Consider the following 25,207-nt stretch of genomic DNA (forward strand, 5'->3'; position numbering starts at 1 on the left):
ACAGCGGAGGTGACACAGTTCCTGAGAGCTATCACCTTACTGCACCTTGTGGCGATCGGCTGACGCTGAAATCCACTCCCAGCTGCCAACAGGCTGCTTGTCAGTGGCGCTGGCCAGTATTTGATAGCTTTCTCGATTCGGGGAGAGACATTTGTTAATGAAATAACCATCTTGGAAGTGATTTATGTGATATTGGGCAAATAAAAACCGTCAACAAAAGGCAAATGGTAGTTTAAAAAAATCTTGCTATTGCTCTTGAGGCCTCCTTTGTCAATTGGAGAGACTACTAAAGACAAACCAGTGTTTTATTTTACTGTAATGACTGAGTCTAGAGTATTCTGTGAACAAAACTTAACAGAGGCACTAATTATGAAACAAGGTATTAAAATGGAACTAAGGCAAATAAACAAACAGGTAAAGCCTCCAAACAGGTAGCGCAGGTAAAGAGTTGATATAACACCAACTGTGAGGGCGCAGGAATGTCTCTGCCTCGCGCGCTGAGCCAAGCTGCAAGGTGAGTCGCGCGCTGCGCTCCGCTTCGGAGCAGGAGCTGCGCCAAACGGCCGCGCGCCTCCGCTCTCCTCTCCTCGCCCCTCCCCTCCCCGCGCTGCTTTAACTCTTCAATAAAGCGCTTTTTGTCCAGGGGAGTCAGTGCTTGAGCGCATTCCTCGCCGTGGAGGCTGCCGAAGCCTCTCTCCGCGGGACTTGATGAGGACCGTTCGTTGTAACTTTAATAAGTTCACGGGGAAACTTTTTTTTGTTGTTTGCGCGCGCGCGCGCACTGGAAACGACCAGATCTGGAGTTACATCGCCGAAGAACTCTGCTCGGATAAACGCGCTGCGCTCCCAGCTTCACTTCTCTCAAGTCGCGGGTAAGACATCGCTGCTTTGCACAGAAAATCAAGCAAACAGTTCAACTGGAAACTCTCAGAGCATTTGACGCGTCCTGCAGGATTGAGACGTGCGTAAAGACGCGTGAACGGAGTTTACTTTAGAGTAACTTTTAGATAAATTAATAATCTGTTGTGCTTGACTGCGTGTCTTTCCAGAACACACTATAAACAATTTCCATAAAGAAAACATAGTGGTAAAAAGTGTGCATTTATTTTTTTTAAAAACTCAGTCGAAAGTTGTTTTTTTTTTCCCGCAAAACTTTTATTGTGCGACAAAACACGTCCTTCTTATGTTCTTGTTATACGCACCGCTGATTCACTGGATCTAACAAGCTGTAGGGTTTTTTTTTTTCTTGCTTCAGCTCGCCGTACGCGGGCATTTAAAAAAGTTTGGGAAGTGCGTAAAAGTCGAGCGTGTGCGCGGTGCAGAGGGATCCGTCGGGGCGGTAATGAGGCGGACTGGTGTCGGACCGCAGGACGCCGTGCAGCACGCAGGGGCCGAGCAGGATGTCTAGACCGCACCGAGCCGCGGCCGCAGCGCAGGACAGCTGTTTCTGGAGCGTCCCACAACACAGAGTTCACAGGATCCGCGGCACTCTCTGGCAGAGGTCAAATATGCGAAGTGACTGTATGTACGAGGTTAAGTGATCCGCATCGTGATAAAAGCACTTGTTTTCACTGTCTGACTCACAAAAGACACTGATATCACAATCATCGTTCACTGCAGATCACTGTTAGTGCTTTATTTTTTTCACTCCTAAACAAAAATTAAGGATAAAATACTGATGACTGAGCTTCAAAAGACAGGCGTCAAGGCCGAGTATACAATGATATGCTGATTAAAAGTCTTTTGGAACAAAAACCGAGTAATCCACAACTCAAGTTTCATGCTTGGGTAACAAGAAAATGTGTCCACTGTTTGATTCCGGAGGCCAAGTTTCTGTCAAAATCCAGATTATTGCAACCCTGGGATATTTAGGACGTATTTAAGACGTCGATCATCAGACACTTCAGCTACTGAGCTGGACTGAAACACTCTTGAGGAATAAATCAGTCAACTTTCTTGCTGAAGGCATATAGGGAATGACACAGTTGCTCAAAGAGGAAAGGTACACGCAGAAAAATTAGGGAAACATCAACCTTAGCAAGCGTGCAGCTGGATAATGAGGGATGAGGTCAAATTCCTGAGAGATTAAATCTCAGTGACCGACTCCAGCAATAAACTAAAGAAATCTGAAAAAAGTCACATAATTCGACTTGTTCAGACAAATCTGCTCCAGAGATGCAAGGAATTCAGAAGTTTCTCTATTTGTTTCCTCAACTTCTAATTAAACAAATGCACCAAACACATGTTCTAATTCATGGCGCTGCAAGATATTGAAATAGTGATTACTTGATGATCATGCTCACAAATCAGTTTATGCCTTCCCTTGAAATCCCTGATTCACGTAAGAACAGTCTTCTGACCACGATCCCTTCAGCTTTCAAGCAGATTAGCATCTTTTACATGGCTCCCACAAACAGACACGGCAAACCGCTTAATCTTTTTTTTTCCTGAGGGCAAACAAGCGGCACAAACTCCCCCAATAGCCCTGCTATTAACCCCTCGCCGGGGCTTGTTTCAAGGCCATATGTTTCCTCGCAGATTGTCATTACGCTGCAGGAGAAGCCGCTCTGTCATTGACGGTATATGATGGTGGTAATCTGTTTATATTAGGCGAGCAGACAGCAGAGCAGCCGCGGGAGGCCAATTATCCATCACTAATGTGCCGAACTTCCAGGCTACTGTGTTAAACACATGGAAACACGTCGGCTCAGGCGAGGCGCAGCACCAGCATCTCTTGTGGCCACGGCTTGGCGCTGTAAAGAACACAACACGTGCGCCAGCATAGTTGTTTTCTATACGAGGAGCCAATAAAGTGACAAAACAATGCGGAGCCTTTCAGCCTTTCCTGATTCGGTGGTTTCGCTGTCGTCACAGCAGACTGTTCTGTTTGTAAAGGCGCTTGTTGACACACACACACGCTTCCCACTGCTGACGGACTGACAGCGAGGAAGAAGAAGAAGAAGAAGAAGAAACAGCACACACAGGAGTCGGAGTGAAGTTCCGACTCACAACGCTTAAACCTGCGACGTCAAATTGAAGCATTAAACGTGCGATTGTGCACGCTGGATGGATTATTCCTCCCTCACAGCAAGACATTTCTCGCTGTCATATGTCGTTCTGCAGACGTGGAGCATGAAGGAGCCGTCTGTCACAGAGGTCATTGGTGAAGCGCAGGCCTGACGGTGAAACATTGTCCAGATCGGGTGACCGTCTCTTTGTCAGCCTGCACTTTTATGACTTATTTCTTCACAAATTACAAATTATACTTGGCTAACACATGATTTACGACGTTTTTTTTGTAAACGTTTCATTTGATGGTCACCTTTCTTTATCCCTCTCATCAAAGCAGAGGACTTCCACCGCTTTTCTTCTGGCCACAAAAGCTTAGTTTTCTACCAATTAGGGGCAGTGCCTGATGCATCCTGCTCGCTGCACAGGAGGGATTAGAGGGTTAAAAGTCAGGTGCCGAGGCGAGGAGGCCTGGGGAAGGGAGGAAAGGAGCGAAGCAGAGAGGTGGAGGTTAGAGAGGAGGACTAGAGTGGGGCAGTCACGCAGTAGGCAGGGAGAGCTGAGTCGACAGGGCAGAAAGTTGTAATAAGTGTGTGATCGAGTTTGTGTGTTTGTTTTTTTTTTTTTCCCCAAGACTCTGTTGAAGTAAGAAGTCAGAGAAACAATCCAAGACGTAAAAATCCATCATGTTAGAGGTAAAAGTGTCGCTGTGCCCACTCACATGCGAGGAGGTGGGCTCTCCAGTTCGGAGCTGCTTCCTATAAGAGGCGTCTTAAATGAAATCCCCGGCTTCAAAGGCCTCGGCCGCAAACATCAATGCTGAAGCGGCGGTATGCGCCGGCAAACCCCAGCTCATACGCCTGCCAACCTAAATTGAAGAAGAGCTTTCCGATGCGGCCAAATGATGCATTCGGAAGAACCACTTCAAAACCTTGCATAAATATACACGCACACGTGACGGGATCTGAACGCTCTGGAGTGCCCCAGCCTGAGTAACCGCTGTCCCCCGTGTCCGCATTAACACACACATTTTCACTGTAGTCTGATTTTACGGATTGGCCTTGTTCTCGTCTGAATGTGTTGTTTCAAGCTTTACATTCTGATAGAAGTATTTAACCAGATATATTTTTCTTTTTTAACCTTGTGGCGCTGAATCGAAAATCTGCCAAAGAGCTGAAAAACCCCCGAATTCCAAAGCTGGGTCCAGTGAAGTGGTAAGGGACAGAAGTAGAGCGAGGGAGAAAGGATGAGAGGGAGGATGATCCTCCCAGAGAGCCACCGCAAATTGCTGCATTTCAGTGGGCACACGCACACACACACACAAAAAGAGAGAAATGACTCTTAATCTAAGGTTGTAATTACCTCTGCCCTGCACTGTAATTAGGAAATGAGCCTTGAACCAGATCTTACTGGGCAAAAGCAAAGCAAGGGGACACACGCACGCACGCACACACACGCACACACACAAAACCAGACATGGAAGAGACGTCTCTGAGTCAGTCATTAATAGCTAATGAGCGCCACTTAAAGACTGAGATGAACATTAACTCTTCCTCGTGAGGTGTGTCCCTGCAGGTCAGCCTGAGCTCGCCTTCAGGTCAACCTGACGTCTGGGACCTCCCCGTCGCAGAAAGTGGCGTCATCCACACATGCGTTAGTGCACGTCTCTTTCACTGCGACCCTTTCAGTCGTCCGGTCCCTCTTTCCTGAGGTCTATTTCAGTCGTGGTGAGCGAGGAAGGGGGGGGGGGCAGTATCGTTATCCGAGGCTGTCCACACTGCCAGAGAGCACGAGGCGGCACTCGAGAGAAAATCTGTGCGCGTATGTGCGCAAATGCCTACATGTGTTTATCTGAATGCCACCAGGCTATTAGCCCGAGTCTCAATCACTCAACACCGCAGCGGGCAGGCAAACGGTCGTGACAGCGCCACATGCCTCGTCTTGTTGCCGGTGCAATTCCAACAAACAAGAAGCATGAGAGAATGCCACATTAAATATTCAACACCCACAGGACAACAGTAATGAGCTCGCCTATGTTCTTCCCGCCTTTTTTCAGGTAGACGCGTTGAGATTGAGATGACGTGGGATCATTTGTAATCTGTGCTCAATCCAGATGAACTGTCTCAGACAGATGTAGAAGAGGTGACAGAAAGGTCCACGAGTCATCTAAAACTTACAAAAAAAGATCAGATTTTGAGTTTGAGTGCCGGTTTTCACCTTCTAATGTATCACTGCAGTCAAAGGAATCTCTACTAGAGCTGCAGAGGGTGACCTCTGGAAACGAACCGCTGCAGAGTCATCCCACTGCGTACTGCTCAGTCACTAACTTCAACATGTCGGCACACAAATGACCGAGCACACTCTCAACAGAAAAACCAAAAACAAACACTCGAGCGAGTCAAACCGAATGCCGTGATCCGGTAAGAGAGAGAACACACTGCAGGAAAACCGGGAGATGGTGAATGAAAAGTGAAGAGATGTTTCAGGCGTTACACAACCAGGCTTAGCGTGTGGTTTCATAGAGATCGCCTTTGTTTCCCGCGTCCAAAGACTGTTTGACTCAGAGCTCAGGTATATGAAATATGTCTTGAAACCACAAGTGGAAAAATACTGGATGAGCGGGTCCAGTATGTGAACTTTACTGTGTTGTACCGACGAAGGAGATGAAAACGCATTGAAATGACCGCCTGATGCAGAGAATCGCTTTCTGACACCTGACTGAAGCACAAAGAGAGGAAAACAGTGGAATGCTAAACCCTTAAAGTGAAACTGAATAAATGTTGCAGATCGAGGATTAGACTTTGCTGTGAAAACAGCACGACTGACTGCATGAGGGCGCCGCGCTCTCATCGACTTCGACCTGGGCCTGCACGTTTTGGGGCTGCGGCCGATGGAGCGATACGGCGGGACGAGGAGCCGACGGAGTGGAGAGCGGTCCGCCTGCATTCTTCCCCCCCCCCTCGCGCTCTGACTGCTCCGCTGTTGCGTTGCCACACGGCCCGCCGGCGCTCAGCATGCTCCTGCACACAGCTGGAATCTGACCAATTAACAGGAAAATAAACTTCCTGTTGTGCTTATGTGCCATTAACAATGCGTGGCAGGGGGGGTGGACTCCAGAAAAAAAAAAAAAAAAGTGCAAGACAAGAAGTTAGTGGAACACATGCTGCAACAGTTTTTTTTGGTAACAACTGCTACTGTTGCTTGATTTTTAGGTAAAGAAGAGCAGGAGGAGGAGAGTGGAGTGGGAGCAGAGGCGGAAGCATCTTCACCGGGTAAGCAAAGCATTAAAATACATTTCTAATATTATTTTAAGTACGATGTGGCCTGTTACCGCAATACTAACATGTGGTTGTCATCAGCAAAACTTTAGCAAAGTACATTTAAAAAAAAAAAAAAAAAAGGATCCAAATTGATTGTTGTCAGGGTATGACAGATTAAATAAGTAATGTTGTGCTTAGGATAAGCGTCTTAATAATAAAATTGAACCCAGTTTATTATTTGCTTCTGGAAACACAAACCACACACAGTTGGCAGTCTTCGCCGCGTTAAGCGTAACACCCTGCTTCCTCAATAGGGTTCTTTCACACAACCCTGAGCCTCTTAACAAGACTGGCAGGAGAACAAGAGCGGCTCTCTGAGCACAAGCGCGGCATTTAATAGATACAGTGAGGCTGTGTGGGCTTCCAGACGGAGGGGAGAAGGAAGCCTGGAGTTTAAAATGCCTGGTCTGGCCGCTGAAGCTGTGACAGAGTGAGGATAGACACAGACCCTGTATACCCCGTTTGTGTTTTTATTACATATCCACAGAAACCAAAATGGTTTCTTAAAAAGAATACAGAAAAACTCCAGTTTGCAACTGTTTTCGATTCACTTTTTTATAATCAGCCGCTGTTAATTAATAAATGACATTCTAACACTTTTTTTGTAATTTTCTGCGAATCTCATAAAAAGACCACAACCAGCATGATGTGCTTTAACTTTCCTAGAATACTTTATATAGCTACGCCAGCGCTCCACTGTCTTGAAAATAAAACTTCTGAAAAAGCCTTCGATCGACACATCTTACAACATTTTCCCTGCAAACGACCCCGTTGGGGTTTAGAGAAGTGGTGTGCAGCTAAAAAGACATTAAAAAGTATCAAATTAAAAAAAGCATAGCAGTCCAAACAGTAAAAAAAAAAAAAAAAAGAATATCTGTAATTGTTTGCTGACAGCATGACTGATTCTGTGTTCACCTTTACGCCCCCCACCCCTGACCCCTCACCCTCCGCCCTGCCCGTGTTGTGCTAGCTGTCAATGAGCTGTGACACGGAGTGTGTGGGCTTGTAAAGACACACACACACACACACACACACACACACACACACACACACACACACACACACACACATACACACACACACACACAGTCACAGGACAAGAGCGTAGCCTTGAGCCTGTGGACGCAGACCAATACTCTCGCTAATTGCCTCAAAACGTCTCCGCCGCCTCTCCCGTCTGTCCCAGACCTCCTCGGGGGAGACAGGAGACGCTGAGAGTGCAGAGTTCTGTCTCCAGTTGAGTTTTGTCTGCAACATATGCAACACATTCCTCAGGTGGAGGAATTTGAAAGGTGTATCTGCTTGCTGGCAGTAAATTATTGGCCGTGCAGGAGCCGTCGGAATACGTATGCACGTTTTCTGCATTGGTCTGAGTTATGGCGCACGGCCTGTCAGGCCAAATGCACGACTGTATTTCTCAGTAATGGAACTCGCCACCCTCCTAATTCAGAGTCTCTTATTAGCTTCCCGGACACGGCGGTGATGACTGTCAGTTAACCGTGTTAATAAGTCTACCTGAAAACCAGCATGCAAAAGCAAACGGTGGCATTATATCATTATTTGCGTGACTTTACACACACACACATACGCACACTCTCTGACAGAGTGTGTACAGCCACATCACACACAGGTGAGCATTGTTCCGAGCGTGACAGGTCAGCTCAGGAATCTGCCCGACTGGTATGAACGGATGTGCCGACGAGCGCAAACAAACGGCTGCCTCCGTAGACGAGCCACTGCTGCAATAACAAAGCGTCGTTTATTTGCTCGCTCTTCTCTCCGCGTCTGTACGTATGCGCCTGCCGGGTCGTCTCAGGTTCTCTCCGTATGTGACAGCGTGACTCATCCACAGGGCGAAAAACACACACACATCCTGTTTTCCGAACGCACACATCCAAGCCCACTGAATGGCCTCTGGGGTTCGCCACAGATGAGGGATTTTCTTAAAGGCTGCGGTTGCATTTTGCATGTTTTGCTCTTGTTTTAAGTTCGATCTATCGAGGTGTGTTAAATGGTTTTGCTTTAAATCTGGGTTGTGACTTTTGCGGCTGCAGGTTTTGTGTCATTTGCACGTTTAACAGCGGTTTATGAAGCAGTCGGGCTTCTTGTTTGATACATGATTGTAAGTTTATAATGTCTCTGAGTCTCCCCCAGTTATGGCAATGTGTGCACAGGTAGAACATGCAGATGTGTCTTCTTCTTCGTGAAAAACTGGCCTTGGCCATAATAACAGACTTATTTTATATTTTGGTGAGAAAACTTGCTTTTTGTTTAAAGAGTCTATTGCACCATTTCTCACAGTGGTCTCGATTGCTGCAATCAGCAGAATGAAGAAATTGTACAATCTTGCCAAGGTTAGAAGAAGAAGAAGAAAAAAAAAGGGACATAAAAAGCTCATTTGTTTGTTCCTCCACCTCTATCTCTCCTCTCTCCTCCCTCGTCTTGTTTGGGCTCGATGCGAGGGCTCTTCCAGCGGTGCACACCTGCTGCAGGCTAAATAGGAAGCTGTGGGTGAATGTCGACGTCTCAATAGACTGTTGCTGACTGAGGTCTTCACACACTCTTGGAGGGGAGACTTCACCTGTTTAATTATATGTTAGCGCCAGTCTAAGTAGGTCATTGTGAAAATAAAACCAGTGTTTCAAAAGGCAGTGTTGTCCTGGCAATTTGTTCCTTATCTGTCAGAGCTTAACGTGACAGATTGTCAGATTGACTTCACAGTTGGTAAAATATTGTCATCCAGTATTAAAGAGGGCGAAAGCGGCCAACGCATTTTAATAACTCCAAATGTGGAGTCGAAAAGCGTACAGCGGCTGTATGTTTTCAATAAACAGCTCGGCGTTCATAGCCGAGGAGGTAATCACAAGGCACCTGAGGCCATGTTGACGAGGCATGTCAGCGGTGGGGGGTGGGGAAACGGCGCTGCCAGCCAGCCTCCCTCAGTGCTGGCGCTGTCCCAAAGCAGCCAGCAGTTTCACAATAAATTCCTTTGTGACATTCTAATCAGCACCAGCGATCTCCACTTTGCATTTATCTTGTGTGTGTGGCACATGTCTGAGGTTTTTTTTTTCTTCCTTAGGGAAAAAGACTGCGGGGCAGAATGACTAGAAAGTTCAGAAACGGTAACTCTTAGATAAGGGGTGGGGGGGGGGGGGGGGGTTGGACTGAGGGCCTGAAAAACAGGTAGGGTGCCTGTCTTCTCAGCGTGAGGGCTGTGATTCGGTGATTCGGGCGAAATGAGGACAGTTCCACTTTTTCCATATTAAGGAAGTTTGTTAATTACTCAATCTTGACAATCACTGGGCTTAGTCCTGAGTTTTTGTGAGTAATAGTACAAATTAAACAGTCTTCTCCAATATTTTATTGCCTTTTTATGGTCATTATTACAGTATTTAAACCTTCCCACCAATTATTTGCAATTCACTAATGCCTTGTGGAAGCAGTTGTTTTAACTACAAATCTTTTATCAGTGTTTTGCATGGTTTTCCCCTGAAAGACGACGCGGTTCTCCATACTGTAACGCCATCTGATGCAACAAGAGCGAATTAACTTTATTGACCGAAGAAGAGTGGTGACGCTGCACAGAGACTGCAGGGAAACACTGAGAGTTTAATGAGAATTTGCATGTAATTATCTGTATTTTCCAGTTTATCAGTGAGCATTCCAGCTCTTTTACTTCGACAGCAGCACCTTGTGCAATATCATTCTCTTGATGGAATTCTGAGAGACAATTGCTCGTCATATGACAATAATAGTACAGACAGACTCCACGAGATGCATGCAGAAACACCCTTAATGCATCTCCACAAGCCCACATTCTGAATTTTCAGCATTTCATGGAAGTGAAGAAGCTGTTTACCTGTCAGCCCGAGAGCCGCCTCTAAGTGTTTGTTTACCGTGTTTGACGCGGAGCTCACGAAACCTAATGACTACTTTTAGCGGCTCCATAGCCGCCGTGAGGCCTCGCAGGTCTGTTGTGGCAGGTGGGGAGACATGCCTTCATCAAATTCCACTCATACTCTTGTCAGCTACATGAACAAACCTGAGAGGGAAGAGGGGAGGTGAGCGGAGGAGCAAGGGGAGGACAGGGTGCCAAAATGACAGAGTGAGGACGGAAGTTCTGGAGACATTTGTCTCACTGCCGCTGATCAGCTGTGCGGCAGTTCTGAGTGAAGCTCTGGGTTTCGCGATTCCATAAAGCCGCATGCATCATATGCATTTTCCTGAAAGCTATGGAGATGATAGAGTGCGTACGTGTGCCACTGTTTGTATAAGAAGGATCGTCGGCCTGCCAGGCGTGTAATGAGCCCGCTTTCTGCTCGGTACATATACACACATTCTCTCTTTGTTGAGCGCCGCTCGGTTTCCAACTCTTTGATTATGTTGTCGCAATTAAAGAACAAAGACGAAAAAAAAATGTTTAAACAATCGGGTGAGCATGAAGTGCGGTCTTTCTCTACATAATGTGATAAAACGACAGGCTGACGCTGCAGTTCTGGCCTGCTTGGTACCAATTTTTCACTTATTTCTTTGAATCCATCCATAGAAAATATAGATCTGTAGACTTTCAGTCTTCCGTATCAAGGAGACATGACTGCTGGGTGGCAAATTAGCATGGCGTCATGTCAGAGGTGGAACAAATGTCTTCCGGGAAGACGCGGCGTCAGTGTGTGCACAGTACTTAAGGCTTCTGCCTGAGTGATACAACTGGTCTGTCCAGCCACTTTAAACTGAAAACACAGACACGCTGCACAAGCGCTGTTCTGCTCGCGCTCCAGCTCAACTTGTGCGTTTTGAAAACTGAAAAGGAGGTTTTTTTTTTTTTTTTTTAATTGTACTGATCTGGATACGAGGCACCAACAGTTATGCACAAAATACCAAAGCAGCAGCCAAGACTTGGAGAGAGTCCAGGTTTGTGACGTGAGAATGTCATATTTATGGTTTCCTGGTGATGCGGCGCTCTCATAATGGCCTAACTGTAACTTCTGCGATCGTGTGGTTTGCTCTTGTGTACGACTGAAAAGACAATGAAAAAAAAAATCTCTAAGTTTTAGGTGTAAACACAACAGAAAAACGAGACAATGGATCAAAGCAGTGGTGCACAGAAATCCTTTGGGCCTGTGTAATTTGAGAGTCGTGCGGTGGAAAATCTCAGCCGGGTCTTTTTGTGCGTCTTTAAAAGAAATGCGGCTGTGACCTCAGTGACTCATTGTCCCCAAAGGTCACGGGGCAGGGTCATCGGATGAGAGACGTGTGTCCACGTGGAGACAAAAGCAGACAGTGTGTAGAGACAGCCTCAGTCAGCGCGTTCCTTTATCCTCCCTCATGTTCATCTCCATAAAAAAACCCACAATCGGGTTAAGCATCTTTGGGACCGGCAGTCGTGTCCTTCGGCAATAAAACAAAAGGAAATGGTTCACATTTCCTCTTAGAATTTGTTGTACATGACCTCTGCGCTCCGAGCCTCGGTGGAGGCAGACGCAGAAAGGCCACACGCTGTTGCCGAGACCCGGTTCAAGCCTGCTTTGGCTCCGAGCGCCATCGGCTCGGGCTAGAGGTTTGGCAGAGGTCGCATCATTTACTCAGACACACTCCAGGAGAGTTGGGTTTCACGTTTGCCCTGAAGGAGCGGAGAAAGCTGCAGAGATGTAGAGACGCTGTTAGAGATGAAGGCCGGCGAGCTTCAGGTGTGCATGTGTGTAACTGGATCTGGGTGTGTGTCTGTGTCAAACAGGGTCCGTTATCTATGTTGTCTGAGCCGGAGTTTCATCAGAGGTCACAGAATACCGTGAAGAAGTGGAAAAACTAATCTGAGCCCGACCTTTGACCTTAAGGAGTCGCTCTATAGCTGAGTGCTCCATTTGGCAACTGATGCTATCTGACCAGATGAACTCTTGGCAAATAAGTTCTTTTAACACAAGAGAACAGAAATACAGAATATAACTAGTGCCAAAGGCGTGTTTGCCTGCGTACACCCATCAACACCGTGTTTTACTAATTCACTCCCCTCCAAGTCGGCCATGGACTCTATTTCATGTTCTCTTTCAAGTTCCCCACCTGCAGGCTCCAATGGCGTCTTCATGAGCAGACTTAGCCCAAACCATAAATCCAGAGATGAAAAGGCCTGACACAGTAACAATTGGCTACTTCACAACTCATTCAGACATATATTCACACTGTAGAAGTTAAAAGGCTTAAAAGAAAAAAAAAAAGAATGGCAGCTGAAGTGTGTTTCTGGTTGGTGGTGACAGCAAACTGCCTGTTGTTAAAAAGGTTGTTTGTATTAATTTAAACATGAACCTTCTGACACCACTTGGCTCTTGTAGAGCTGAATGTGACAATTGCAGGGTGTTATCTTGAGTTCAGACTGGAATCAGATGGAGGATTTGTTTATGCGACACGTCGTTAAAAACCGCTGCAGCTCCTAAATCCTCCTTCATACCACTACGAAAAACAGGAACAATACCGCGGCCTCGTGATGATTACTGCCGAGAACAAAGTCATACGAAAAGTTTGACGTAAACTTGAAGAAGTCTTTTTTCCTGTTAAGCTTCTGAGATCTCGAAGCGTCCTTTCGAGACGTCAATCACGTTCCGCTCGCATGCTTCTGTCATAACATGTCTGCTGATCAAATACTGCTGAACAGGTACAACCAGCAGTAAACCTCCGCGTGAGGGACGCCTCCTGCGATCAGCCAATACTTCTGTGCATTACACGCATTCTAACAGTCCTACGCTAACATAGTTTACATATTTAAAATACACAGCTGTGCTACATGCTCCTGCTTCAGGAATGCTTTTGTTTTCTCTGTCGCACGGCCTTTTGAGGATTTTTTTTTTTTCCCCGTCTTCAGAAAGCTCAACACAAAATCTCGCTTCTCCTTCCCAAATCTCCCTTGACCCCTTTTGTCATGTTGATTAGTAACTCAACTGAATTGCCTGTAACAAGGACCAGCTGACTTCCCCGATAGCGGAGAAGGGTGTAGATATCTGGAGGAGTCGCTCTCCGTCGTAGGGTCATGAGTGGCCGGGCAGTGAAAACAGAAAGGGAAACGGAAGGTCGTCTTTCATCTCCATCAATTTACTGTTCATAGATGATCAACAATAAACTGTGAATTAATGTCCTGTAAATTGATTTTAGCAAACCCCCTGTTACCTTTTACCCGCTCTTGTTCCCCTCATCGCCCCTCAGAATTGGCCTACGGCTCTGAAGATAAGAACTCTTGACACCGAGCCTGCTGGGATTTAATTGATGAAGCCCACTTCACTCTCCCAAAGCCGGGGCTTATCCACCCCGGTGCCCCCTCTGACACAAACCTGCATTTGTCTTCACTATTCCGCGGCCTGTGTTTTCTTTTCTTCCTCTTTTAAAAAGGAAGAAAAACCTGGATGAGACATGAAACTCGGGGAGAGGGGAGAATGTGTGTTTTCCTCATACCTCTTCTTATCGCCGCTTTAATTTTCCTTTTCAAGGAAGCGTAGACGTTCTCATGGTCTCCTCTCTTTGTTTTCGGCCTACCATTTATAGCCCACGGGTAATTCCACATATTTGTCAGTCAACACGATTTTATTCTAATACAGCCCTTAAACCTACACTGAAGCTTCAGGAAAGCAGATGGAGGAGGAATCATTGTATAACAGATCCAGTCACAACACTTATAAACCCTCTAAAGCTGCCTGTTAATCTGCAAATGCCAAGTCAATGATAGAGACTGACTCACTTTTTCAATCTCAGCCTGTTTAGGGAACGTATAAAGTGCACAAGGGAGAGAAAAGGAAATTACAACTCCAAGGATGAGGAGGAGGAGGAAGGCAAGGAAGGGGGAGGCAGGATGACAGGATTCTCTTTTCACTATCTCCCACTATCCTGCACCTACAGTCATAAGTCAGCTGGACGCCATGGATGCATGCAACACTGACTCCTCTATCTTTCTCACTGATCTGCTAAAGTCAGTTGCATCCAAAAGAAGGACCGCCCTCCCCCCCAAAAAAACAAGACAATCAGCCTTACCAAGAGACAGTTTATCTTTGAGCTGGCAGTATTCACCTCCTGTACAGTCTCTCTTGGGTTTTTTTTTTTCCTTCTTTGGGGTTATCAGATGTGCTTGGCCCACTTTGGAATGAGATACACTCAAATAAACATGCTGCCCCAGGGAGCAAGATGAGGTTCTTAGAAAAATACTCCGTTTTCCTTCTGCATAGCTCAGACGACTCATAGCGGCCTTTGTGTTATTGTATATTCTGGCATTAGATCCGTCTCTTTACCTCCAAATCTTAGTTTGAAGAAAGATTTTTTTGCTGGAAGAAATTCAAGCACATACAATACTTAACTTATGTAATTACTGGAGTGCATTCAGCCTGTTTTTATAAGCACCTTACAACATATTGTGTGTGTGTGTGTGTGTGTGTGTGTGTGTGTGTGTGTGTGTGTGTGTGTGTGTGTGTGTGTGTGTGTGTGTATGATCCACGTGTAGAATCATGCACTGGAAGCAAAGCGCAGCACCCCACACACAGTGACGATATGCAACCCTGAGGCCCTCTGTGTACACTTCAGCTGTTGTTTGATTCTCCCTATCCCCTTCATCTCCTGTTTATCTCCCCAAATCCCTTTATTTTCTTTCCTTCCATACACATGCACAGCACAGCAGCCTCGCTTTTTTTTCCCGCTGATCTTTTCCTTCTTTCGTTTACACTCAGAGAAATTCTGACCCATCTCTTACCTGCTATGAAACCCTTTCCTGTAGTCGTTTTTATTGCCATGAGAGGGAAATGAAACATTCTCACCTTGGGTGTTTACCAAAAATGACCCAAAATTCTTTATAACCCTTTGTAAAGGTAAAATTTACAAGGCACTTAGTATAAATTATGGGACAACCGCAACCTTTCACCTCTGATGCCCATTATGCTGCAGCTCTCGGCTTCACAGATTACAGTCCCTGTCTAAACAAGACCTTCCCTTAATGACTGCATTACAAAGCCGGTCTGACTTTTTTTGTGAATGGCTACAGAAGTTGAGCAACATCTCTACGATGCTAGCAGGTGCTGATTGTCAAAACTGTTTAACTGCTTTGTTGAGACATGTTTTGACTTCTGAGAATATCATTGACATTTTTGCTGCATTAAAAAAAAAAAAAACAATGTCTGAATGTGTTACAAATTCAAGAATTTTAGCTTCAACTAAAAGCCATGGCCGCTCTTAGTTGACAGAGTGGAGAAGGAAAACAAGACATCAGGGAATGCTCCCAACAAGGTTGCAATTTCAAGGAGGAGCGGAAAGAAAAGTATGCTGGGGAAAAGAAGGAAAAAAAAAAAGAAATGCCATAGCATTGGCGTGATGAGATGATACTGGTACTTCCTCACTGATACACCCGCAATCTCCTCAACTTCTGACATTAGAGTCAATGGAGTTGGGGGCAGCGGTGAAGGAAACGTGTTTGAAAAATGTCAATAAACACATATATATTTTATGGGATTAAGGAACATTTTTTGATGTAAGTTCAAAAGCACAGACAATTTTCTTATAAATGGCTATAATGAGCACTGATGGTGAAATAATACTGGAGGTAAGCGTTTTGAGGTCAACCTTTCCTGTGTGTGTGTTCCCCATCTGCATAAAACTCAGACTTGGCTTCTTCTTCAGGTATTTGTGCTGCGTAGACATAAACAAGTACACCATTTAATGGTGCAAAACAAAGATCCCTCAAGCACCGTAACTGAACAACACGGTGCTTAAATACTAAAAGTTATTATGTTATTCATGTCTTTTAACCACGTAACTTAAATCATGGTATTAAACAACTGTAAACACAGCTGTTTGGCTGCTGTGATGATATTATTGATTATTGGTTTGAGATCAAGTTTTTTTTTTTTTTTGCTGATTTTCTGAACAGTAAAATAGAGGTTAAAAAAAAAAAATTCTACCAGGAGCAGCAGAGGTCATTATAGAGGCACGCTGCCTCTTTCCCCAAGGCCGTCTCACTTGACGGCGGTGGATGATAAACTGCTACACAAACTCTTGTCTGCAACTAGTTTCTTCTTTATCTCTCCTCATTCCTTTCTCCCTCTCCCTTCCATCATCCCTCCCCCCTTTTTCAGACCCTTTCAAGTGCTGTGTTGACACTCTCGCAGGGTGTTTGCTTTGTAAGGCTTGGGCTCAGGTGAAATGGGTTTACACCACAGGAACACATCCTTTTGGTGATCTAGTCAAGTAGTTCATTTAATCCATTTTCTAGTTTCACACTTGTTTGACAAAACTCTGTGGCTGTTAGTTGGTTTAACTGTTACCGTACTTAGAAGCTCTGGTATGGTTACTCAGTTAAAAGGCATTTGTTTCCCCATGCTTCACTCTTGAAAGATTGAAAAATATGTAGAGGAAGGAGAAGGAAACTATTCCCGCACAGCACCATTTATTGATATCACACTGCACACTGTGTGAAGTGTTCACAGAAAACTCCCTCCAAAACCTGAGGTCACTACAGCTCTATTGTTCGAAAGACCTTGTGATAAAAGACTGCCTTTGATCACAAGCTATGAATTGTTAAACCTTTGAAAGCACTATTACTTCATTAAACACAGTAAAGAGTCATGCTGTAAATCAATAACTGACCTAACGTGGGACAGAAACCTTTCTGTATTGACGTAAAACATGTTTGGGCAAATCAAATATGCACTGGTCTTTTTGTTGCTCTTCATACAAAAGATTTGTCATTAAGCCCATTAAGGGATACATACCAGCAATTCCATGGCTACCACAGATGTGTAACATTTCAGTTCAGTCAGGATTTACTGAGGATTTTCGATGATTAAATACGTGGGTGACTAATCTTTTTTTTTTGTATGTTCTCTTGTTTCAGGCTGTGCATGGAGAAAGACCGAGTCTGCACCATGAAGATCTTCCTCACTCCGCCGATGCCCATTCTGGTTCTCCTCATTCTTCCGCAAGGCATCTTCACCAGTGACTGTCCGAATGATTGCTCCTGTTCCGACCAAGAAATCATTTTGTGTTTCCAAAGACGCTCGTCGACCCTTCCCAGAGGAATACACCCATCCACTAAACACCTTTACCTGTTTTCCAACGGGATTGAAAGCTTGGCAACGGAAGACTTTGATGGCCTTGAAAACCTGGAGATGTTGGACCTCAGTCAAAACAAACTAACTCAGCTTCCAGATAGGGTGTTTGAACCCTTAACTTCTTTGAGAAATCTAGACTTGTCATCAAACCAGATCACACACATTTCAGAGGAATGCTTCCAGGGCATGGCGCTCCTAGAGCGCCTTTATTTGTATGGTAACCATATCAAGACTATTCATCCCGCAGCATTTAATGTCTTCGAAAACTTACTAGAACTCAAACTGCAGGGCAACCAGTTGACGTCCCTGCCTGCTCTCTCAATGCCCAGACTCCTACTGCTGGATCTTCGTTTTAATGTCTTACCCTCTTTGGGACCCGCAGACCTCCAGACCCCAGACCTGGAGTCACTCAGACTGGGTGGTGTGGGTCTCACTAGTCTAAATAGTGAGCTAATTGGCAATCTCAAGAATCTCCATGAACTGGATATCTCAGAAAATCAACTTGATTCCTTCCCCTCAGTGTTGAAGGAGACCACCGGGCTGACAAGCCTCAATTTGGCCGGGAACCCAATGGGTCCTCTTAACTTTAAGGATTTGCAAAACCTTGAAGAAATGAGGGAGTTGGACATTAGCAGCCTCAGTCTGCAGGGACTTCCTGAAGAGTTTTCCCAACTCTTCCCCAACCTCAGGAAGCTCACAGTAGCGGAAAACCCTTTCAACTGCCTCTGTAATTTAGCATGGTTTCCAAGATGGCTCAGAGCCCAGAGCATCACCCTGGAGAGACCAGAGGAGACACGCTGCCATTTCCCACCTATCAATGCTGGAAAAGTATTGGAGAGATTAGAGCACAGAGACTTTGGCTGCCCCACAACAACTACAGTCACAACTACTACTGTCAAAAAGACTACCGCCAGGCCTGTTGTTAACACTACCCACCCAATGACGACGAAAGCTATTCCAAAACCAAAGGCCAGTGAAAATCCAAACAGAAAGAACGGCTCTCAACTTCCTCCTGTGCCAACCCCCAGTAGCAGCAGCATTGACGCAGATGAGAAGCAGCATTTTTGCCCCCCGAACACCTGTCTGAATGGAGGCACTTGTCATTTGGACCAGCACGGCCAGGTAGAGTGTACATGTCTACCAGAGACCTCTGGGATGTACTGTGAAATCATAAAGCCCTCTTCACCACCTGAAGTTGAATCCCCAATGGCAACTGTCACAGCAGACGCACCAGACATCAGCTCACATCAAGCAACGGCAACTTCAGTCCTGCTGGATCTACACCGCTACATTGAAATGCGGCCTTACATCCGTGGGATTCGCCTGACCTACCGAAACCTCTCTGGGCCAGATCGCAGGCCAATTCAGCTTAGCCTACCAGCATCCTTCCCAGAGTACAGGCTCAGAGGCCTGAACCCCAACTCAACATACACAGTGTGCGCCAGTCCACTAGGTGCCCCGAGTGGCATCGACAGTGTTTGCACTGAAGCCCATACAGCTCCTGAAAACGCGAGGGGCCCTGACGCACAGTTTGAGGATCCAAAGCTAACCACTATGCTGGTCCCTGCAGTTGCTATCTTGCTGCTGGTAGTACTGATAGCAGTAGCAGTGGGAGTGGTATGCTACCTTCGCAGAAAAAGGGCGAAGGGCCACCTGGACCTAGGCTGTGAGCCCTCTCAACCGGAGCTGGACGGACTTAAAGCTGGTTTAGACAATGGGGCTCTTCCTCACAAACAACCACAGCTTTTGATCCCTGAACCAGCAGTTCAGAATGGCAATCTGGAATATGAGGTGATGCTCATACAAGATCACTGTACATCAAATAACAACATGTCTTCACACAAGCCTTCGTACTTTTGATAAGTGGCTTCAGCTGTTCAGGTCTGGATGATCTGTAATTCCTTATCTCTGGCCCCTCAAGTGAAATGCAAAGAGCAGCTTTCTGCAGTGGTCAAAAGTGGAGGACTGAGTTTCAGCCAACCAACAAGCAAAGAAGGGATGTACTGTGCATTCAACGGACTGCCCTTTGGTTGTCCATGCAGACATTAATGAGTTTAAAAACAGTGTTCGGACTTCTGAAGCGAACTATTTGACTTCAGTGCTGCGTCTTGCCTTTGTAATATTTGTTCACTTACATTTATTCCTCATGCTGTGATGCTGGACTTGATGAACTGGGACTGACTGAACACTTGAGGTTAAGAGACGCAATGACTTCATGTCGTCCTCAGTCTGCTGGCTGATGCGGGGTTGTTCTGCTTTTCCTCATCACAACAGCCCAACTCTACAGGGTCAGCAATTGATTTTGCTGAACAGTGGAACTCTTCAACGCTAACCCAAAGGGATCAGTGCTTGCTGTGAAAGACCTTTAAGACACCAAATGAAGTAGTGCAAAGAAAATAGCTGATGTTTGTATTGCTTTATTTGGCTGTAGATTGTTTTAAGTATGTTTGTAATGTATTTCTTTATGCTGTTCTGATGGTGCAACTTTGTGACTGTTAACACCCATCCGTGCCCACAACCCACCACTTGTGACTAACAGACAAAACACCAGATTAAAATCTTTGAAGATTAAAACTCGTTTGGTACCAGTAAAGTCAGTCAAAGGGCTTTGCCCCCACAATGTCAGACAGGCTAAGTAGTTGTGAGTCTGGACAGAGTTGAGACTAAATCCCCCCTTCTCCAAACTCAAGCCCTCGGTATGATTTGCCATCACAAAGGGAGAAGGTAAGAAGGATTACAAAAGGTACAGCGGGAAGCAGTTGACTGAATTCATCCCGTTTCAGGGCAGACTGCACTGAGTTTCAACCATTTTTGAGCTTGTCATTATTTTAGAAAACAATCACATGACTGCGCCACAGCGAAAGAAAACATCAGAGAGTTTATTTATTCTGTATATTCCCTATGAGGGAGACTGCGTTATCCCTAAACCACAATCCACACACAACATACTACTTGACGTGGCCACAAACAAAAACAGAGCAAATAGTACATGTACATGGTATTACCCTTGAGCAAAAAATAGCATGCCTGGCTGAGTGCTGTGCACAGTTAAGAAGAGAACTCTGGTTTTGTGAACTTTTGTCGAACCAGGTTCAGTAAAGTCAAAATGCACAGCTCAGCTACCCTCATCATGTTAACATCCCTTGGAATCATCACACAAACATATTACAAATGAAAAACGTTCATGAGTGTGTGTGTATTTGTGTGTGTGTATGAGAGAGAGAGAGAGAGAGAGACAAACAGAGAGAGAGAAGAAAGAGAGAGAGAGAAAATGCAGGTTCTGTCTTGTGGAAAGACCTGCAGACGTCAAGTTACTATCACTCAACCCTGTTATGTGCCCACATGCCTCTGAGAACATTGGCCCCCCTCAAAAATCTACCTTTCGGCAAACAGACCAAAGACACATCTGTGAATTTCTGCAGTTTACGTTCAGTATTTCCAGCACACAGCTGACAGTACCCTGCTTGCGAAATCTTATCAGAATCTACATTCTGCAACTGGAACATTTGTCTGTAAAATAGAATACATTGAACTTTTTTCAGTGTGATTGGTCATCTTTCCCTGTTTATTTTGGGAAACTTCCTGTTGATATTTTTTTTTTTACTCTGTGATCTTATTTGTACAAATGGAAAAAAGTGATATTATCATTAAATGAATATCCATGAGTTGCTCAAGTTGTCATTTTTTTTTTGTATTATCCACCTTTCATTCTGACGCCCGTCACACAAATTTGACAGATAATGCGACCTTTAACCTCTGGAGCTGTAAGAGTTTGCCAATAACTTCAACAATGAATCAAAGCAAACAGTCAGTCACTTAGCGTCTGCTTGCTATTTTCTGTGTTGGGATATAAGGCAGAGCCTGTGGTTTGGGCAAATGTCTGTTTCAGAGAACACTACAGTCAGCCAAAGCTACATTCTGACACTACAGGAAAAGAGAAGCTGCTCTAAAATGAAGGCAAAAAGTTTGTTTTTACATCTTTAACACCAGTGTTATCACGCAGAAGGAGACAAAAATATGCCCATGTTGTTACAACTACAATTTTATACATCTAAAAAATTTTTTATATGGCAAGCCACTTTAATCAAAAATACAAATGGTTTGTTTTTTTAACTTTCATATGCTGTTCCACTTATACAAAGTTGAATTTAGTGCTTCATTAAAAAACATAGCGCTAAAACAATCTACTACTCAGCTGCATAGTGCAGTTTTGGTGAGCTACACTGAATTATGCTACAGAGTGTGCAGATTCTTGACAAAAGTATTTCTTACTTCCGTGTCCTACAGAGCATCACCGCCCAAAACAAGCATTTAAAAGGCTGTTTAATGCGTGCTTTCAGTGGGGGAAGGGGTCGTGGAATTCTTCCTACCCAGCAGTGAGCCAGAGGCAAAATGGAAACAAAGATTTTGATTGGAAACAGTCAGATGAAGGTAGTAAGTAGACGTAACTGTGAATGACTCACAGGTTGAATTCAAACTGGTGAGTGTTGTTTGCAAACCCACACAGTAAACAGGCTGACCACCCATGTGTTTTATACGTAGGATGCTGGTACGGAATTGATGCAAGATGCACGCGCACGCACACGCGCACACACACGCCCGCAAACAAAAATAAGCATGTCCCGGACTATAGCTGGAAGCAGCGGTGCAGGCGTTCCTTGCTAACAACATAAGCATATAAAACAGCACTACTCCTGCCTTTATTATGTCAATTTCCTCCAAGAAACCAAATTCCTAAAGAAATAACAACAGAAAAAATACGCACCCTGCAGAGAGTCAATGGATCTAAATTTTGTGTGGCCGTCCAAAACAGTACTAATCTTTGGTATTCTCAATATTAAACTTGGAAACCTGAAAATATGTGCGACACTGAGCATGTGAGGGACAGATCCATGTCTGCCATACTGATGTGGATAGCGTTGTGGCTCCAGGTGAGAAGACAGACGGCTGATGTTTGACAGCTGAAATGAAGGAATGCATGTTTCCATCCTTCTCTATGGACGGCCAGCTGCAAAAGAAGCACAGAGGAGCTGGTGTGTGCGTGTCTGTCTGCTTCTCCCCTTTCCTTCGATACAACAGTTCCTCTTTTTCCCCCCTGGCTTTAAGAGTAACCTGGTCCCTGGACGGGAGCCAACTTTGACGCTCACACTTGGCCTGCGCTGTTCAATGGCCTCTATTGTAGTTTCAAGGGACTTTTTTTTTTTTTTTTTTCACAATTATTAACCACAAAAGTCCAGATGGAATTACGGAAAAAAAAAAAAAAAAAAAAAAAAAAAATCTCTTTCTTTTTTCTCCTGTTTTTTTCCTTTCTCTGTTACTGTTTTTTGTTTCTAATACATTTCCAAATGCAGCGCTAAAGCGAGACAGCCAAAGACAATATGTCAAAATGTGGGGTCACGAGGCTACAGGCAGCATTTGTATTATTCACTGCACCTCTTAATCTTTTTTCTCAGTTTCCTTCTGTCTTTCTGCTTCTTTCTTTCTTTTTTTCTCCCCCCAATCAGCCTTGCTGCCTACACAGCACAGCTGACCTCTCGGTAACCTCAAACCATCTCTCCAGCCTCGGTCCAGATTATTTGCAGTAAGCAGTCGGGGCCATTGTGTTATCCCATTAAAGTCATGAGATGAAGAGTGCAGCTCCTTGAAAACCAACAAAAAAAAAAACAAAACAAAAAACAGTACACACATGTATAATTGACTAAATTATATTTTCCAGAATACAAGACGCCTCTACCTTTGTTAACATTTCTATTAACACAGCCTTGTATTAATAGCTGGAAGCAGGAAAAAGAACCTTATTGCTAAAGTCTTCAGCATATGGGAGGCTGCTATATACTTAAAAAAAAAAAAAAGATTTGTAGCAAAGGAAAGTTAAAGAGTAGACGGGGGAAAAAGAAGCGCTGAGTAGAGAAAACACACCACCACTTTGTTTTTGGAACCTGGTTTTTTGGCTCCAGCTTCTGGCCCTCTGCTCATTTCCTTGCAGCCCTCAGTCAGACTCTCCTGCCCCACATTCCTCCATCCCTCCCTCTAAATCTTTCTGAAGTTCTAATAACAGATGAAGGGTGGTGTGCCACCGGTTCCTCTCATGCCATACGAGCTGCCAGTCTGCACCAGCAGATGGCCAAGATACTGTTCTGGCAAAAAAATGTTTTTAAAATAAGCAACGAGGAAAGAAAGATGAGAAGGAGCGAGAGGGAAGGAGAAAGAGAGAAATAAGGAAAACAGGAAGAGAAAGCAAAAGAAGAACTTGACTTTGGTTAGCTTTTGGCAACATGGCACGGACAGATGCAATTCATTTCACATGCAGCTCCGTACATTATTAGACGTAAAAATAAATGGCGCTGCGGTTTCCTCAGTGCAGATACTTTCTGCCGTGCCAGGCTTGTCATCAGTGTCTTTTTCAGTTATCATCTCTTCCCACAATAGAATACACACAGATCCTTTTAACTTGTGGACAAGGCAAACTGGCAGGATTAAAAGCACCGGGGTAGCGAAATTGCAGAAACAAATGTCTACGCCTGACTGGTGCGCAAATAAAGAAGATATTTCAATGTGGGATCACATCCATGTCAGAGCAGGGCCTTTGAAAGAGTGTGAGAATGAGTGTGTAACTGAATATTAATGTACATCATCTCCTGAACACTAAGGCAAAAAAAAGAAACAAAAAAAAAAAACCCTAATCTCAAAGTGAGAGTCAAAACAACTCAGAAATGATGACTGATGATACAAAGAATGCTATAAAAAAATGCAAACTAAGCTACAATGGAGGAGGTGTGATGATGAAATGTGGGGGTGTTTCTGGATACGTGCAGTGAAAAATGCATGTGTCTTTGGGAACATAGTGATAGGAGGTGTTGAGGGGCATCTGCAGAGGTGTTGCGAATGAGAGTGTGTGAAAGAGCAGAATTAAAAAAAATAAATAAATAAATCACGTAAACCGAACCGTCTGTCACCCCTGGAAAGAAGCCCAAGTGAGGCTCTCATCTCAGAGGAATGGAAGGACAGCGGGGGGAATTCGGTTTATTGAGAAGAACTTAAGCAAATGAGCAATGTGGTCTTAATGAGGAGGAGCGGAGGCCGAGGACGGAGGCGCAGCCATGGAAGGTTAAAGGCCTGAGGTTTTGAAATAAAAATGAGAGCATAGTGGTGCTGTGCCAGAAGAGTTCATTCTAAAAAAAAGTTTGAAGAGCTCATCAGATGGAACGAATGGCTTAACCATTCAAACTAATTACATCCAGTCACTCTAGATGAAGTTCATGGAAGCAAACACTTTTTTAGTCTTTATTAAATCTGACTGTGGTCAACATTTCTAAAAACAATAGCTGTCTGGAACGAGTGCTCAGTACTTCCTCTCATTATTGGGAGAAACTGGCATTCAGAGTGTTGCACGAAGACACTTGAAGACACGGACGGGGCAAGATGGGGGATTGAACCGGCAACCCGGGATTGGGCTGCACTCCGCCAACTGAGCACCAGCTTCCCCCGTAGAGAGACTCACAAGAGGAACTCAAGCATGGAACCCAATTTTCGGTGTTGAATTGTTACAGTTGTCACACTGGTGTGTGGAAAGCCTCAAAAAAAGCCTCATACAATGCTTTCTTGTCTGTTGGGATCCCAAAACCTCAGCGTTTCCGACCAAGGAAACGAGAAACAAGGCAAGTGACACTAAGTGGGAGCTGTCATCGATTCGGAGTTGTCCGAAACTCCTCCTCCTGTTGTATAATGCAAGTTGTAAAACTGTTTTGCATAAGTCAGTCTAAGAAGACATTAAAACTAAGCTTTATTTTTAAAAACACCGAGATCTTC

The 25,207-nt window shown here is 44.8% G+C and overlaps 2 protein-coding genes across 3 annotated transcripts in view; one reads left to right on the plus strand and one right to left on the minus strand.

Moving 5' to 3' along the window:
- The window catches only part of LOC115386686 (mitochondrial import inner membrane translocase subunit TIM16-like), an 89,901-nt gene that overhangs the window by 27,535 nt on the left and 37,159 nt on the right, over positions 1-25,207 (minus strand). The window lies entirely within an intron of this gene.
- Positions 636-21,063, plus strand: vasnb (vasorin b). The gene is made up of 3 exons (XM_030089115.1): positions 636-872; positions 6,222-6,281; positions 17,182-21,063. The coding sequence occupies exon 3, from the start codon at positions 17,189-17,191 to the stop codon at positions 19,256-19,258; it is 2,070 nt and encodes a 689-aa protein (XP_029944975.1). The 5' UTR covers positions 636-872; positions 6,222-6,281; positions 17,182-17,188; the 3' UTR covers positions 19,259-21,063.

Source organism: Salarias fasciatus, chromosome 4 (genome assembly GCF_902148845.1).
Source record: "Salarias fasciatus chromosome 4, fSalaFa1.1, whole genome shotgun sequence".
NCBI lineage: Eukaryota > Metazoa > Chordata > Actinopteri > Blenniiformes > Blenniidae > Salarias > Salarias fasciatus.

Excerpts from the sequence above, each read along its gene's own strand:
- vasnb (XM_030089115.1), top strand. The coding sequence starts at position 17,189 with ATGGAGAAAGACCGAGTCTGCACCATGAAGATCTTCCTCACTCCGCCG.